The sequence below is a fragment of the Symphalangus syndactylus genome, chromosome 7 (assembly GCF_028878055.3).
Source record: "Symphalangus syndactylus isolate Jambi chromosome 7, NHGRI_mSymSyn1-v2.1_pri, whole genome shotgun sequence".
In the NCBI taxonomy this organism is placed as follows: domain Eukaryota; kingdom Metazoa; phylum Chordata; class Mammalia; order Primates; family Hylobatidae; genus Symphalangus; species Symphalangus syndactylus.
Genome location: NC_072429.2, coordinates 79,850,805 through 79,869,891, shown reverse-complemented (window position 1 = coordinate 79,869,891; position 19,087 = coordinate 79,850,805). Strand labels below are relative to the sequence as shown.

At 35.5% G+C, this 19,087-nt stretch overlaps 1 protein-coding gene across 3 annotated transcripts; it reads left to right on the top strand.

Annotated features, from left to right (window-relative positions):
- Positions 1-2,464: 2,464 nt before the first annotated feature.
- Positions 2,465-11,161, top strand: FABP4 (fatty acid binding protein 4). Of its 3 annotated transcripts, XM_055286616.1 has the most exons (5): positions 2,465-2,481; positions 2,733-2,930; positions 8,985-9,157; positions 10,065-10,166; positions 10,664-10,849. In XM_055286616.1, exons 2-5 carry the CDS (start codon positions 2,891-2,893, stop codon positions 10,712-10,714), a joined length of 366 nt encoding a protein of 121 aa, XP_055142591.1. In that variant the 5' UTR covers positions 2,465-2,481; positions 2,733-2,890; the 3' UTR covers positions 10,715-10,849. The 3 variants fall into 3 exon arrangements, with proteins under 3 accessions (XP_055142591.1, XP_055142590.1, XP_055142589.1); XM_055286615.1 differs by lacking the exon at positions 2,465-2,481 and having other exon boundaries at positions 2,501-2,930; XM_055286614.1 differs by lacking the exons at positions 2,465-2,481; positions 2,733-2,930 and adding an exon at positions 6,033-6,171 and having other exon boundaries at positions 10,664-11,161.
- The last annotated feature ends 7,926 nt before the right edge of the window (positions 11,162-19,087 follow it).

Below are 19,087 nucleotides of genomic sequence, written 5' to 3'. Positions count from 1 at the left end.
GGAAATAACTTAATGTTACATAAATACAAAGAAGAGAACAAACGTAAAATGTTTACGCGCGCGCGCGCGCGCGCGTGTGTGTGTGTGTGTTTCTGTCTGTCCCCTTGGACATTTTCTAGGGATTTGTTCTCTTTAGCCCACAGTCAGTTCATAATGAAGCTTGCTTTATTATATAAAGCCAAAGTAGGGCATACTACTTTACACTCAATGCGCTTTGCCAGCTCTTTTGTTAGCTCCTTCTTGTACCCACTACACTATGTATGAAGAGTCCCTTTAATGAGTGAGAGGGCAAGTGAAGTGCTGGGCAACACTTCAAGGCACAACCTAAGTCTATAATTAGCCTTGAACTGATCCATAGCCTATGGCTTACTCACTCTTTCCAAAACTGTCACCATTTTGAAGTTAGAGTCAAGAGTCAGTGACCGCTTACTGTGCAGTAAATGACACACAAACTTGTACAGAGCTACCTTTACTTTGCCTCTTAAACCCAGGATAAGAAATGTAAAGCAATTCTCATCTTAAATGTTCCCACTAGTCCATGGGGAGAGAGAATCAAATAAAACATGCTTGATTTTCCTGTCAGGGTTTCGTCTTAAAACTCTAACAAATCCCAAAACATTGGTAATAATAACGCAGTAAGAAAGGAACTTTGTTTCAAATAAAAGGAGAGCCTTGGCATGAACCTTTCCTTAACCTATGACATACATGCTGTGAAAACACTCCCTCTCATCAGGGCTTTGTCCCTACTCCTCATCATCCAGAGAGAGGGTATGTTTCCTCTTCAACTTAAAAATTGTCAGAAAAAATACTCTCATTTCCTCCAAAAGAAATAAACACAGGCAAAGGTCAGAGGGACGCATTCCATGGAAGCTGTCCATAGGAGAGCAAAGTGCAAGGCGGACGGCCTGAGCCAGGGCTATTAAGCACTGAGGGTCTGGGGCTATGTCCGCAGTCTCCACATCCTCAAAGAAAAGCAAAACTCTGGCTACTGAAGACCCCTTCCACAGCCCTAAGGAAACATTCTGACCTGGTGTGTGCATGTCTCTGCTGTACTGGGGTACGTGTGAATAAAAGTATAGTCACCTCTGTGGGAATTCTTTTCATAGTCAAAGGCAAATTGTCTGCTATGCACCTTGTTTCTGAGTACTAAGCCCCTCCAAAAGGGAAGGAGTGTCCTATATACTTTCCATATTGTTTCTCAGTATCTTTCACTGCTACCCCATTGTCTCATTTCATTGCCCTTGCTCAGCCCCCATCATCTCTTAACTCTTGCCTTCTGAGCAGATTTACATCTGCTCACTCTATCCTTTATAATCCACTCTGCCTAGGGCCACTGTATTCATTGTTCTAAAACTGAAATAGGAGCCCATGGGGGGTTTTAAACACATACACAAGCATTAAGCATGAATATGTAGTTTAAATCCATATCTTATTCCTTTTGTTAATTAATTGATTAATTCAAGTATTTGGTGAGGAACCAGGTGCCAGGAACTTTAAGTCATGCATGGGATAAAGTCCGGGAAGGAGAAAGGAAGTCAGGAATGAGGATAGATCGGGAATGCGGTGAATGTATCTCTCATCTTGTATACATTACATGCTAATGAAAGGTGATAAAAGTGTAAAAAAAATTGGAAGAGCTACAAGTGCCTTCTGTACAAAATATGCTAATATCAAGAAGACTATCAAAACAAACCACCTTTTAAAATGCTTTGTACGTTATTTTGGTCCCAGGCTGGTAACTAGAATGAGAACATAGATTACAAAAGAGAGACATAAATTATGTCTTATTTATTATTATATTCCCTTACCCCTATGTAGTACAGTGCCTTAAGCATAACAGGCTTGCAAAAAAAGAGATTTTTTGTAAATTATTTGCCAGCATAAACTTTATACAATGAAACTATGTTTGAAAATGCCAATAGTATAATTTCTACTAGTTTTCAAGAAAGGATGACCACCAAAATTTTGATGAAGTCCAGATTCTCTTCATTAATGCTTAGCGATGATTTCCTTCACAGAGCATTGAGGCCAAGGTCGTATAATATTGAATTAGTTTTTTCATGTGATTCTCCTTATTTTGTATTGCTTCATTCACATAGCAATCCATCAACATTGTGATGAAAGATGATAGTAATTTGATGAGCGAACATTCGATTTTCTCCATGTCAACAAGAATAACTCTTAGGTATTAAGATAAAAATAATTTCTTTAGGAGCTGAACAGTTGTTTACATTCCTGTTTATACTGCAGAGCAGGAGTTTTCAGCCTCTGCATTCAATTTCTGGACAGCTTATCATCCAGAAAGAGTTCTCTATCCTACACGAGACAAAACCTAGCGGACCTTTGCATAGTAAGAATATTAGTATTCCACAACATGTTTCATGTGTTTAGGATATACATTGAGCTGCTTTTAAGGGCAATATCTCTCAGGTAAGAAACTCTGCCAAGCCTTGTTACTCTTAACAAGTGATCATATGAAAGGTCTTCCTGTGGACTCAACTACCTTCTCACATCTTACCTCTCTCATTGCTGTTTAAGTTACCAAGATCCCTTACTATAAGTTACTACTATTCTTGTTTATATGAACTCTAAAAGAGCCAATGGTTGTTTCTAGAAAATCTCAACTACGCCATTTCTCCAATGATGATTGGGCACTGAATATGCTGGTATAGAAGATGATGCTACTGGCCTACAAATATATTCTTCAAGGTTTTTTTTGTTGTTTTTTATAGGCGTGCTGGTGGACTCTCACTAACCCATCGAAGAAGGATTTCCTTCAGGCATTTTATTGAATATGTAATTACTTTGTATCTAACAATGAATTAATCTGAACAAAAGTCCCTTCCTTAATGGACCTTGGACTTTGCTCACAGGGAACATATGTCTGTATATGTCAGGATGGCTGTGTTTGGGTGAAATTGTTCTGAAAGGTAATGGAACCAGCAGCTCCTGCAGTTTCCTGTGCCGGAAGCAGTCTCTTTCCTGATCTTCCTGTGGCTGTCTTCTTCTCATCATTCAGCTAACAGCTCAATTATCTACCTTCTTTGACAGACTTTCCCGGATTGCCCCATCTAGTGCTCCAACCCTCACAGTGGTCATTACATCAGAGTACCCCATTCTGTCTGCTCTAAAACACAGCACTACCTGTGATTGGCTTATTTATTTCATATTTCATACACAAGGTCTCTTTGTATATGACCTTCTCCAGTACTAGAATATAAGCTCCATGAGAGCAAGCAAATGCCTGCCCTGGCTGGCTCACTGTTGAATCCGCATTGGTTAGCACAGTGCCTGATCACATGTTGAGTAAATACGCGAAGCTTGCTGTTACTATCTTACTCTAAAACTGCACTGCCCAAGAGAAATATAATCTAAGCCACATATATCATCTAAAATTTTCTAGTAGCCACATTAGGAAAATAAAAAAGAAATAGGTTAAATTAATTTTCATAATACATTCTATTTAACCTAACATATCTAAAATGTTGTCATTTCAACATGTAATCAATGTAAGAAAATGAATAATATAGGATATATTTTTATATTATCTTCAAAATCTGGTATATATTTTACACTAACAGTTCATCTCAATTCAGATTCTAAATTTTCTTTTGAAATACTCGTCCAACATTTAGATTTCATAAAATTTACAATTGAAAAAGTAGATTGGCATAGCCAGATTGGTTCAAACATATTTAAAAGTTTTTCAATAACTGAATTGAGGATCATTTCTTACATTTTAATTAAAATTAAGTAAAATTAAAAATTCAATTTCTCAGTCATACTAGCCACATTCTAAGAGCCACATGTGACCAGAGATTACACTACCAGACAGTCAATCTCTAAAACAATTATTCACAATAAAAAAGTCATGGAATCAACCTAAGTGTCCATCAATGGATGACTGGATAAAGACAATGTGATATATATTTACCATGGAATACCACTCAGCCATAGAAAGGGATGAGATCATTTCTTTTGCAGCAACATAGGTGAAACTGGAGACCATTATCTTAAGTGAAATAAATCAGAAACAGAAAGTCAAATACCACATATTCTCACTTATAAGTGGGAGCTAAACAATGTGTACACACAGACATACAGAGTGGAATAATAGATAATTGGAGACTCCAAAAGGTGGGAAGGTGGGAGGGGGCAAGGGATAAGAAATTACCTATCAGGGCCGGGCACAGTGGCTCACTCGTGTAATCCCAGCACTTTGGGAGACTGAGGCGAGTGGGTCACCTGAGGTCAGGAGTTCAAGACCACCCTGGCCAACATAGCGAAACCCTGTCTCTACTAAAAATATGAGGAAAAAAATTATCCAGGCAAGTGGTGGGCTCCTGTAATCCCCACTACTAGGGAGGCTGAGGTAGGAGAATCGCTTGAACCTGGGAGACAGAGGTTGCAGTGAGCCAAGATTGCGCCACTGCATTCCAGCCTGGACAACAAAATCAAAACTCCATCTCAAAAAAAAAAGAAAGAAATTACCAATTGGGTACAATATACACTATTTGGGTGATGATTACACTAAAAGTCCAGACTTTATTACAACTCAATATACGTATGTAACAAAAATGCACATGTAGTCCTAAATCTACAGAAACAAAAATTTTAAAAAACCAAATTGCAGTGTTACAATAAACATAGTATGTATTCAAATTCAATCATTTAAAAACCTGTCTGAAGCAAATTAACTTAAAACATTATCAAAAACATCCCTCTATTAAGATTTGTCGCTTTTATTTACTTTCCATCTGAATAGTCTTATTCAATGGAAAACAGGTGGATCACTAATAGCAAGCCCACCTGGATGGTACATCACCACAGTCTGTGTATCTATGCAACAGTCCAGAATAGATGAGTGTTATTACTGTGCCATTAACAAATGCAAAACCTAACTTTATCAGGCTTTCATAGCAACTTGCTTTCCTACAGAAAATCCTGTTGCTTACAGAATTTCCTGCCACAAACATTTTTGGGAAGCCCTCAGGATACTTACGCAGGCTTGTGAATCAATCACATGCTCAGGAGGTACTGTTCAGTGGGATACACAGTGTAGCGATGCATCACTCTGAAATATTTTAGTTTCTTTTTTTTCCCCTAAATCTGGGTATGTTCGTGGGAATTTGCAGCACATGTGAACAACTTCCGTCATTCTTGCATGGGGCAAAGGGAATTGAAAACCACGATTACTTTAGAAAACTAGTTTCACAGATTGGTCACTGTATAAAAGAAGGGTATTGGTTTTGGGAGCTTGCGACCACACCATTTCTGATCTGAATAAATTCGGAACTTATAATACAGTTCAGAAATTGAATGCAGTTTCTCAGTATGAGGAAAGTATTTTAGAATGAGGCCTATTTTTCAAAGGATCTGTGGAAATCAATGCTATGCTCTCTCATTTAGGAGATGGAAAGAGTGAGGTTAAATTATCATTTCAATGAAATCTACAGTCCAGATTACTGGTGGATGAATTGAATGTACTTTTTTATTCATATAAAACATTCAAAATCAGAAATCTGGATTACTTTTAAATCCCATTATTTATTTTGTTTTAATTGCCAGGTAATTCCTGAGACAGTACTATCCCAAAGAGCCTTTGCAATTATATAAGAATCTCCGAGGCAGTTCTTAGATTCCTTAATTCAAAAGAACCACGTAACTGCAATTTAAATACCTGCCCCCAATAAGGTCAAGGTTTATCTCAAAATAATTTCCCCTATCTACACTGGGATAAATATGTATAGGAATAATAGGGGGAAATTCAGTGCACTGAGCATTAAGCTGTCAAAACAAGAATGTTTAAAATATCCTGTTAGTGGTTTAAAAATAATTTGTACTCTAAGTCCAATGACTGTTTGCCAGGGAGAACCAAAGTTGAGAAACTTCTATTAAAAAACATGACTCAGAGAAAAAAATGCAGAGGCCGGTAATGAAGGAAATGATTGGATATCATTCCCAATTGGTCATTCCTAAGATCACATGTTCTGATCATCTTTAAAAGGAAGTTATCTGGACTCAAGAGGATCACAGCACCCTCCTGAAAACTGCAGTTTCCTTCTCACCTTGAAGAATAATCCTAGAAAACTCACAAAATGTGTGATGCTTTTGTAGGTACCTGGAAACTTGTCTCCAGTGAAAACTTTGATGATTATATGAAAGAAGTAGGTAAGGAAATGCGTTGTGGAATGACTGGATTTATAATATTTTCTTTTGGGAAAAAGAGTTTATAGCTGTGTTTATAGCAATGTCTGGAACCCTGACCAGAAATGAAAATGCTGCTTTCTATAGAAAGGCTGCATACATAGCAAGTGATAATCATTTGTTTCTAGAGAAATTTGGAACCAAAGCTACAACTAATGCTTCCTAAAGGTGTACCAATATAAAAAGGTGTCTAAATGAAATGTTTATGGTCTTTAGAAATGATAAGATTTGACTTTAATTTCAAAACTTGGGTATCCTTGGTTTGCTTAGCTCTTTGCCTGTTTCTCTTTCATCCCCTTTTGCATATAAATTAAGCAATAACTTGGAAAAAAGTCAATATGCAATAATTTTCATTTCAAACTGAAAGCACTCTAGTTCCCTTAATGCAAAGTTCTTTTTCAGTAACCGTATGTTAGCCAATTATTTTCTTGTCTCAATGTTAATCTATTAAAATATGTGGTTGTTTTATGATAGACAAAAATTTTAATTTCAGAAACTATGTTTCTTAAACGGCTTAAATACTTCTTTTGACTAGAAATGACATAGTATGCCATAGAATTATCAACAAATTTAAAAGGAGAATGTTACGTATGTAACATACCTCTTCTTTGACAGTAGAGGTTTTTAATTTTTTAGACGCTGTTAACTTTGTCAGCATGTCATTGGATGAATGTCTCTCAGATAAGTATGGAGGTAAAGCAGAAGAGACAACCTCTCACTCAGGCAGCTTCTACTTTGAAAGCCTTTCTCCCTCAACCCCATGCGTGACAGTCCAATAAAGTCAGAACTGGGGTTAGCAAACTGGGGAGGAATTTTATGCAATCTTAGGGTTTAGAATGTAATCATCAAATCTCAAAACACTTAACCCTCCTGTAAATTATACAGTATATATTTTTTTGCTTGTCTGTAATTATGTTTCTTGTTTTCAGATGATAGGGAAATTGGTGACTTCAGCAAGAGACTTTCTAGAATAAACTAGAGTGACTCAATAAACTAATTAATATGCACTGATACAGAAAAGCCAGGATTTGGGGCCATTTATTTATTTTTAGAAAAATGTTATATTTTTAATATTTATATTTTCTAATAACACTTTTTAAATTATAAAGGGCTGATTATAATTAAAGTCAATAAAACACCTTCTGCATGAAATTAGCTGCTGTAATTGAGGATGAGTGGGCAGGTATTGTGTTCATCGTCAAATAGAAGCAAAATCAAGCAAATGGAGACTGGTTTTTCCCAAGGTCAGCCATTCTAGAATCACACTCAGTTTTGCCTCCATTCACGAAGTGGACTCACTCCATACATTTAATGTTATATTTTCTAACTGAGCCAGGACTTGAAGACACACCTGTGGCCATTTTTCAGACAGACAGCCAAATTGGAGCCTCAGTATTACTCATTTTGCACCATATATCTCTCCCAGTGCTTCCCAATTTCTTTTTTTTTTTTTTTTTTTTTTTTTTTTTTTGTGACGGAGTCTTGCCCTGTCGCCCAGGCTGGAGTGCAGTGGCGCCATCTCGGCTCACTGCAAGCTCCGCCTCCCGGGTTCACGCCATTCTCCTGCCTCAGCCTCCCGAGTAGCTGGGACTACAGGCGCCCGCCAACACGCCCGGCTAATTTTTTTTTTTTTTATATTTTTAGTAGAGATGGGGTTTCACCGTGTTAGCCAGGATGGTCTCGATCTCCTGACCTCGTGATCCGCCCACCTCGGCCTCCCAAAGTGCTGGGATTACAGGCTTGAGCCACCGCGCCCGGCCTTCTTCCCAATTTCTAACCTTTGGTTGCCTTTAGTCAAAGAAAGAGCTTAGATTTACATGCACATGTTTAAAAAATTCAACACATCTATGACTGTCATAAACTCTGCATGACATACACAGTGTCAGCAAGTTACTGCTATGTTAGGCTGTAAATTACTCATTCCATACCTTGCACAAGAAAATATATTCCTCTTTTTAAGAAAGAAAAAAATTCACAATTTAGGTGATTGGAAATCAAAGTATTGGCTTCTAACCTATTCTAAACTAAGAAATGGTGATTTCTTAAATGTTAAAGTTTTCACAATTTGATGACTAGTCCCTTTTTAAATATCCCCTATAAATTATTAGCAATGATATCACCACTCTAAAATGTTATAAATGTAGGAAACATTTTGCCTTTTGTAGAAATTCATGAAAATCTTCATTTCATGGTGGAGTAATTTGAGAAAGAAGGACAGAAAAGTAGACTTGGCAACAAATGCTATGAAATGTGACTTTTGTCACACATCAAAACAGACGAACCTTTAACTAACTCTACATTAGCCCCCAAAATTCTGTTGAAAATTCTGTCTTTGTGCCTTCTTAAATGTAATATTGAGTATCTGAGATGGAATGGTCAAGTAGCCTCAAGTATTTTATTAAGAGAGAAAAATAATAGTGGCTAACATTTTAAATATATATCTTCCCAATGACTTAACCTTTATACATATTTTTGTTGAAAATAAACAGTGGGTCTCCTGAGAAGTTGTATCCAGACCAGAGAAAGGAAAGTTTAAAGAATAGGCCTACACCTATTGTTTCTCAGAGGTTGTGTTTTTGTTTTCTTTGTGGGTTTTTTTTTTTTTTTTTAAGTATTAGCCTGATTTTATCTGCAGGAGCTGTTTAAATTAGGCCTTTAAGAAACTCACTGTGTCTTCTTCCTCTTACACATGCACCTGTGTGCACACACATTCTCTGACTTGGATAAGTATGTGACAGAAAATGTAAACCTGACATCTTTTCTTTTCCTAACTGTAGGAGTGGGCTTTGCCACCAGGAAAGTGGCTGGCATGGCCAAACCTAACATGATCATCAGTGTGAATGGGGATGTGATCACCATTAAATCTGAAAGTACCTTTAAAAATACTGAGATTTCCTTCAAACTGGGCCAGGAATTTGACGAAGTCACTGCAGATGACAGGAAAGTCAAGGTGAGAAATAAGGAAGTGGCACAGAGTACACGCCTGGTTTCTAAATCGCCATTGCTATAAGAAATCATTTTATGATAAAAGGAGGGAAACCATTCTATCATAAGCTAAAGATCCCTGAACTCCTACATCTAAACTGTGTTTCCTTAGATACAGAGGTGGTGAATTTTTCCCCATTTTATTAAGTTGTCCTCATGTTAAAAAAGTATTATTATTTTTAGAGACAGGATCTCACTCTGTCAAACAGGCTGCAGTGACATGGCACAATCATAGCTCACTACAGCCTCAAATTCCTGGGCTCAAGTGTTTCTCCTACTTCAGCCTCCTGAGTAGCTGGTAATAGAGCTGTGTGCCATCACACCCAGCTAATTCCTTAATTTTTTGTAGAGACAGAGTTTTACTATGTTGCCCAGGCTGGTCTCGAACTCCTGGCCTCAAGCAATCCTCCTGCCTTGGCCTCCCTAAGTGCTGGAATTACAGTTGTGAGCCACCACACCTGGCCTGTCTCCATATTAACAAAAAAATTATTAACATAATTTATTTGAGTCATACAATACATAGAGTATTTCAAGTGAATTAAAATACTATAACAATGTAAGAGAATGTTTATAAAAATGGAAGAAAGAAATAGAAAAACCACCCATACTACTACCATCTCAATGTAAATTTCTTTTTCATATTTCTTCACAGCATTTTTCCAATTATGTAATTTGTATAACACTCTGGACATAACGTATCTATCAGTGGTTATGTTGTTGTTTTTGAGACTCATTTTTTTCTTGTTGCAATATATTCTTGTCATTTAGAATTACTAACGATCTCAAAATATTCCTTTGAACAAAGGCACTCTATTTTAAATTTTTTTCTGCCTCCATATGCACATTGTCATTACATTTTCTTATGCCTACAGAGCACCATAACCTTAGATGGGGGTGTCCTGGTACATGTGCAGAAATGGGATGGAAAATCAACCACCATAAAGAGAAAACGAGAGGATGATAAACTGGTGGTGGTGAGTATCTTCTAGCTACTTAATTCTGGATCTTACTGCTAGTCATCTCATGATCACTGTTCTACTTAAGGAAAAAGATTTTCCTTTTGATTATCTAAAACAAAAAGAGGATTTTATTGGAATTATGCTTCCACTCTGGCATTTGCCCTTCATGCTTTTGAGTTCAACAAAGGCATGCTGTCTTCTAGGAAGCATTCTCTGCCTGCTTCCAGGCATCCTAAGGCTGTCTCCAGTGGTACCTCCACCACATTGTATTACCTATCTCTGCTTATGTTTCTCAGTCACTATACAGATTTTAAGGTACCTGGAGGGGAAAACTTGTATTTTCCTGGCGTTTGTATCTCCCTACCTTATTACAATATATGGGTACATATATAGGAGTCCAGAAATGAATATCTTTTCAATGAATATTGTTTTATTCCCAACATTGAGAGAGACAATAAATAAATCCATGGTTTAGTCCCAGTGATTGACCAAGAATTGTTTTTTGTGTCTAGGAATGCATCATGAAAGGCATTACTTCCACGAGAGTTTATGAGAGAGCATAAGCCAAGGGATGCTGACCTGGACTGAAGTTTGCATTGAACTCTACAACATTCTGTTGGATATATTGTTCAAAAAGATATCGTTGTTTTCCACAATTTAGCAAGCAACTAATTTTCTCCCAAGCTGATTTTATTCAATATGGTTATGTTGGTTAAATAAACTTTTTTTAAGATTTAGAAGGTGATGTAATGATGTATTCATTGTGCTTATGACGTATTCTTAGTCATAATTGAATGAAAGAAATGGGAAATTTGCATTATTTCTTTGTTCTGATATAAATAATAACATATTTCATAATAATTCAAGGTAAAAAGGGATATCTATGAATTTCCCTAGGTAGGAGATAACAAGTATGTACCATCACTGAATATTAAATCCTTCTTTATCATAGCTACAGTTAAGTAGGTGTATCTCAGAAACCTAAGGTAGTTTTAAATGTAGTGAAATTGTCCACAGCCAGCTGGCCCAAGTGCTCACGTTTTATACCTGCTCTGTCTTAGTGCATTGCAAGAGAGGAGTATATACAGTAGTTCCCCCTTATCCACAGAGGTACATTCCAAGACCCCCAGTGGGTGACTGAAACCACAGATAGTACCGAATCCTATAAATACTATGTTTTTTTCTAAACATAAATACCTACAATAAAGTTTAATTTTTAAATTAGGCACCATAATTAATAATAAAACAGAACAGTTATAACAATATACTATAATAAAAGTTATGTGTACCTGATCTCTCTTTCTCTCTCTCTCAAAATATTTTGAATATCTCTCCAGAATTCAGTGCAAATAATTCCATCATATTCATTTCAGAAAAGTGAAGATAGTCTTGTACATGAGTAGATTCAAATTTTATTGTCGTGGTCTCCAAAATTTTATTTTTCTCACCAGTGGAACTTTTGATTCAAATAAAATATCCAAGGGATTTCAGCTTATAAAACACACAAAAGTGATAGTGAGTTTTCCAAGGTACTGTGTGTGTGAATGTGTATGTCTGTGTATGTGTGTGTCGTCTGTATGTTTTTCCCACCTCTTGTAGAAGCTATGAAGCACCTTTCCAGATTATTGAGGTTTCCTGTACATAGACTGAAATTTACAAATCACATGCTTACATTTTATAGTAAGACAAAATCTACCAAAGTGTATATTGCTGTTGATATAATTCTGTTTGTGATTCTCTCTTTAAAAATAAATCCAAAGATTTTCATTTTCTGCATACTTATCCTATACATAACACCATGATATGGAGAGGCCAGAAGAGATGGACTAGTTCCCTGACCATAAGAATTTACTTTTTTTTATAAAAACATAGAGTTAGACTCTCACTTTGGGTTTGAGGAACTTAAATATAGAAGATGTATAAGCATTGATTAGGACAATTCTTGGTAAACAAATATTTATTAAGCACTAATGATGGTGCCAGGCACTTTGCAAGCTTTAAATCATTTGTCATCAAAATAATCTGATGGGAGGATTTGGATTTCTGTTTACAGATAAAGAAATTGAGGCACAGAGCTTAACATCATAAAACCAAGTGAGAAATAGATATAAGAATCTGAAATTCAAGAGAGCTATCCTGTCTTGAATATAGACCTGGAAGCCATAATTGTCCAAGTGGTAACTTCATTCAGAAAATGTGATAAAGTCAATTTGAAGAGGATTCTGGAAGATGGCAGAGTAGGATGATGTCTTCCTACCTACACAAAAAATGCACTGGCAGAATCTGTCTAACGTATCCGTTTTGAAACCCTGAAATCTATTGAATCCTTGCAATATTCAGGGGAAGTCTTGGATGATAAGTTGCAGTTAATTTTGGTCAATTTCAGCTCTTAACCCAGTTGCAGATACTCATACCCACCCACAACCCTCATAGGAGGCCACTGTGCACACGTTCCTGGAGCAGATTGCAGTCATCTTGCAGGAACTAGGATGGGCAATAAGAACCAAGTTTTCCAAATGTTATGGATCTGTGTTTTGATTGATGATTGCTGCTTCTGATCACAGAAGTGCAGACACATTGGCCAGCAGCTATTGTTACACACACACACACACACACACAACAACCCTTATTGTTGTAAGTCATTTCTTTTGGGCTGAAGCAGCTTCCAGTATATTTAAAAAGTCAGCTCCTTCCCTACTTCTCACATCATTTTTTTTTTTCTTTTTTTCTTTTAGGATCCAGACATTAAAGACTAGGACATTCAAGCAACCACATGTACGAGGAAAATTAAAAAGTCAGTATGCATGCGTAGGGAAGTCACAGGCTCAGAAAGAACCTGAGAAGACCTTAAGTTTATTCCTTAGGCTAACTCTGTAGATAGCCTACAACAATAAAAAACTAAACAAAATAAAAACTGCAATTCCTCTGGTGGGGAAGAATCTGATTACCAGAGTTATCACAATATTAGACTCAGATATTCAGTTTTCAACAAAAAAACACAAGACATACAAAGAAATGGGAAAGTATGACCCATTCAAAAAATAAATTAATATACCAACAGAAACTCTTCCTGAGAAAGACCAGATGGTAACCTGTTAGACAAAGACTTTAAAATTACTTCCTTAAATATGCTCAAAGAATTAAAGGATGACATAAAGTCAAGAAAATGAGGAATAGACAAAATGAGAACATCAGTAAATAAATAGAAAACCAAAAAGGAAACCAATGGAAAATCTAGAGCTCAAAAGTACAACAATGGAAATAAAAAAATCCACTAGCAGGATTCAGACACATTTGAGCAGATAGCAAAAAGAATCAGTGCAATTGAAGATAGGGCAATGAAAATTATTGAGTTTGAGGAACATTTAAAAAAATTCAAGAAAAATGAACAGAGCCTAAGGAACATGTGAGACACCACCAAGCAAACCAACATATGCATTGAGAGAGTCTCAGAAGGAGAAAAGAGAGAAAGAGGCAGAGAGAATAAGAGATTATGACCAAAAACTTCCCAAATTTGGTGAAAGGCATGACTATAAACATCAAAGAAGCTCAACAAATTTCAACTAGAATGAACTCAAAGAGACTCATACTGAGATACATTTTAATCAAACTTAAAAAGTCAAAGACAAAGAGAGAATGTTGAAAGCAGCAAGAGAGAAGCAACTCACAATATTCAAGGGATTCTTAATAAGATTATCAGCAGATTTTTTATTGGAAACTTTGGATGTCAGAAGGCATTAGACTGATAATATATTCAAAATACTAAAATTAAAAGAAACCTGTTAACCAAGAATCCTGTATTAGGCAAAACCAGCTTTCAAAGTGAAGGTGCAATTAAGACTTTCCCAGAAAAACAAAAGCTGAAGGAGTTTGTTACTCTTAGACCTACCCAACAGATGCCCTACAAATGCTAAAGGAAGTCCTACAGGTTGAAATGAAAGGACGCTCCATAGTAACTTAAAGCCATATGAAGAAATAAAGATCTCAATAAAGGTAAATATGTGAACAATTCTAAAATCGAGTATTGTAGTAACAACAGTTTGTAACTCCACTTTTTATTTTCTACATTATTTAAAAGATGAATATATTTTTAGTCTAAAACTAAAAATATTTAGACTTTTAGCCTAAAAACTAGTATTATTTTAGCTTTGGTTTGTGACTCTATATTTTGTTTTTTACATAAAGAAACTGATGCATTTTTAACATTATGGTTTTTGCGTTTGGACATACAATGTATGAAATTGTATTTTTGTGACATGAATAATTGAACCAAATAGGACAGAATTGTAAAGAAGCAGAATGTTTGTATGTTACTGAAGTTAAATTGGTATAAATTCAAATTACAGTGTTATAACTTTAGGGTGTTAAATGTAATCCCCATGGTAACCAGAAAAATATAGCTATAGAATATACACAAAAAGGAATAAGAAGCAAATTAAAGTGTTCACTATAAAACAACCAAGTAAACACAAAACAAGACAGTAATGCAGAAGACGAAATACAAAAAGCTATAATGCATATAGTAAACAAACAGCAAATGACAGAAGTAAGTGAATGGATTAAACTCTCCAATCAAAATGTAGAGATTGTCAGAATAAAGTTTTAAAAAAGATCAACTGTACACTGTCTACAAGAGACTTATTTTAGACCCAAATACAAAAATAGATTGATAGTAAAAGAATGGAAAAATAAATTTCATGCAAATGGTAACCAAAAAAGAACAGGGGTTGGTATACTAATATCAGATGAAATAGACTTTAAATTAAAAAAAAATTACACACAAGAGACTAAGAAGGGCAATATATATTAAGTTTCAATACATCAAGAAGGTATAACAATTATAAACATTTACTCACCTAATGACTATAAAAAACATAAGCAAAACCAAACAGAAAAACAAACAGTTCTACAGTAATAGTTGGAGATTTCAATAATACCCTCCTCCTCCAACCCCCATGGATAAAACCAGACAGAAGACAAGTAAATAAATAGAGGATTTAAACAATAAAATAAACCAACTAGATACAACAGACATATATAGAACATTCCACCAAATAACAGCAGCATGCACATTCTTCTTAACTGTAAATGGAACATTTTCCAAGATAGACCATATGTTAGGCCACAAACTAAGTCTCAATAGATGTTATAGGATAGATAATATGCACAGTTTCTTCATGAAGTCAATAACAAGTAAAACTAAAAAATTCACAAAATTATGTAAATTAAACAATACTCTTAAAAAACCTTTTATTTTAAGTTTAAGGGTACAAGTTCAAGTTTGTTACACAAGTAAACTTGTGTTATTGGGGTTTGTTGAACAGATTATTTCATTAGCTAGATATTATGCCTAGTACTCATTAGTTATTTTTCCTGATCTTTTTTCTTCTCTCACCCTCCACCCTCTGAAAGGCCCCAGTGTGTGTTGTTCCCCTATATGTGTCCATGTGCAACACACTTTTAATAAGTGGATTAAAGAATTAATCAAAAGGGAAGTGTGAAAATACTTAGAATTGAATAAAAATGAAAATACAACATACCAAAACTTATGGGGTACAGTGAAAGTAGTGCTCAGGAGGAAATATAGAGCTATAAATACTTAAATTAGCAAACAAGAAAGATCTCAAATAAAAAATGCAACTTTATAACTTAACGAACTGAGAAAGAACAAAATATACTCAAAGCTAGCAGAAGTCAGAAAATAATAAAAATTAGAGCAGAGATATACAAAAGAGAGATAGAGAAAACAATAGAAAAAAATCAATGAAACCAAGTTAGTTCTTTGAAAAGATTAAAAAAAAATTGACAGAGCCAGGTGCAGTGGCTCATACATGTAATCCCAGCACCCTGGGAGGCCGAGGTGGGCAGATCACTTGATGTCAGGAGTTTGAAACCAGCCTGGCCAACATGGCGAAATGCCATCTTTACTAAAAATACTAAAATTAGCCAGGTGTGGAGGCACACACCTGTAATCCCAGCTACTCGGGAGGCTAAGGCTGGACAATCGCTCGAACCTGGGAAGCAGAGGTTGTAGTGAACCAAGATTACGCCATTGCACTCTAGGCTGTGTGACAGCGAGACTCCATCTCAAAAAAAAAAAAAAAAATTGACAGAGATAAATGGACTAAGAATAAAAAAGAGGGAAAACTCAAATTATCAAAATCAGAAATGGAAGTTAGTATATTACTACCAATTCTACAGAAATAAAAATTATTAGAAGAAAGAATGATAAAAAAAATTGTACACAAATGAAATAACCTTATGAAATGGACAGATTTTGAGAAACACAAAACTTATCAAGACTAAATTATAAAGAAATAAATTTTAAAATCTGAATAGACCTATAGCTAGCAAGGAAATTAAATCAAAAAATCTTTCAGTAAAGAAAATCCCTCAACCTCCTGTCTTCACAGGTGAATTTTGCCAAATATTTAAAGAATAACTAATATAAATTCTTCTCAAAGTTTTTTCAAACTATTGAAGAGAAGGAGACACTTTCTAACTCATTATATGAAGCCAGCATTACCCTGATGCCATATCCAGACAGACACACTACAAGAAAATAAAACTACAGAGTAATATCCCTTATGAACATTGATACAAAATCTTCAAGAAAGTACTAGCAACATAACCAAGCAGGATTTATTCCTGGAATTCAAGGATGGCTCAAAATATAACAATTGATTGATGTAATACATTCTATTAACACAGTGAAGGACCAAAAAACACAATTATTTCAATTGATGAAGAAAAAGCATTTCACAAAATTCAACACCCTTTCATGATTAAAAAAAAAAAACTCTCAAAAAACTAGGAATAAAAGGAAACTACTTCAACGTAATAAAGGCCAATTATGACAAGCCCATAGCTAACATCACACATAATGGTGAAATACCTGAAGGCTTTTTCTTTCAGATCGGGATCAAGGCAAGGATGCCAGCTTTCACCACTTCTATTCAGCATAGTTAGGAAGTCCTAGTTAGAGCAATTAGTCAAGAAAAATAAAGGGGATCCAAATTGGAAAGAAAGAAGTAAAATTGTCTCCACATATGATCTGACCTTATGTGTAAAAAACCCTGAAGATTCTGCGCAAAATACTGTTAGGAAGAATAAATAATTTCAGCAAAGTTTCATGTATAAAATTAAAGTAAAAATCAGTTGTAATCCTATACACTAACAATAAACAATATAAAGGAAATTATGAAAAGAATTTCATTTATAATATCGTCAAAAATAATAAAATATTTGGGAATTATTCAATGTGATGAAAAACTTGCACAATGAAAGCTGCAAAATTTTGCTGAAATAAATTAAGACATAAATAAATGGAAAGACATCCTATGATTATGAATTGGAAGACTCAATACTGGTAAGATGTTAATACTACCCAAAGCAATCTACAGATTTAATGTAATCCTTTTCAAAATTTCAACAACATGTTTTGCAGAAGTAGAAAAATCCATACTAAAATTCGTAACATTTCAAAGGACCCCCAAATGGCCAAAACAATCTTGAAAAAGAATGTATTTGGAGGGCTCAAAACTCCCTGCTGTCAAAATTTATTTCAAAGCTATAATAATCAAAACAGTATAGTCTTGGCAGAAAGGTAGACACAAAGACGACCTTAGTCCATTTAGGCTATAATAAATCAACACAAACTAGGTAGCTATACATAATAGAAATGTATTTACCACAGTTCTTGAAGCTGGGAAGTCTAAGATTAAAGTGTTATTCAATGTCTGGGAAGAGTCCACTTACTGCCTACTCATTGTGTCCTCACATGGTGGAAGGGATAAGCTACTTCTCTGGAGTTTCTTTTATAAGGGCTTGAATCTCAGTCAAGAGGGTTTCACTCTCATATGTAATCAACTCCAAAAGGCTTTTCCTCCTAATACCATCAACTTGGAGGTTAAGATTTCAACATATGAATTTTGGGGGCACACAAGCATTTAGACCATAGCAAAGAAGAAAACATAGAGCAAAATATTCATGCCATTGGATTTGTCAATGATTTCCTGAATATGACACAAAAGGGACAGGCAACAAAAGAAAAAATAGTCAAGTTGTACTTTTTGAAAGTTAAACATTTTGTACATCAAAAGACACTATCAACAGTGTGGAAAGGTAACCCATCTGTAGACCTGGAGAAAATATCTGTGATATGATATGATATGATTGATATGAAAATATCTGTGATATGACCTGTGAATATGATATGATTCACAGAGATGTGAATCATATCTCTGAAAAGGGATTAATACCCAGAACAGCTGGGCACTCTGGCTCATGCCTATAATCCCAGCTACTCACTTTGAGGCTTCAGTGAGCTATAATTCCACCACTGCACTCCAGCCTGGGTGACAGAGTGAGACCCCATCACTAAGAAAAAGAAAAAAAGAACATCTAGAGAACCTCTAAAACTCAACAAGAAGAAACAAGCAACCTGATTTACAAAATGGGCCAAGAACTTGAATAGACATTTCTCCAGTGAAGTTATATAAGGTAGGGTGTGGTGGCTCACACCTAAAATCCCAGCACTTTGGGAGGCTGAAGAGGGCAGATCCTTTGAGGCCATGAGTTTGAGTCCAGCCTGGCCAACATAATGAAACTCCATCTCTACAAAAAATACAAAAAAATTAGCTGAGCAAGGTGGTGCATGCTTGTAGTTCCTGCTGCTCAGGAGACTGAGGCACGAGAATCACTTGAGCCTGGGAGGCGGATGTTGCAGTGAGCTGAGGTTGTGCCACTGTACTCCAGCCTGAGTGACAGAGAGAGATTCTGTCTCAAAAAAAAAAAAAAGACGATATATAAATGTCCAATAAACACATGAAAAGATGCTCAACATCCTTGTGACTATATGAAGAATATGATATATATATATATATATATATATATATATATATAAATTTATTGTTTTCCATGGTTCTTGGCTGAGA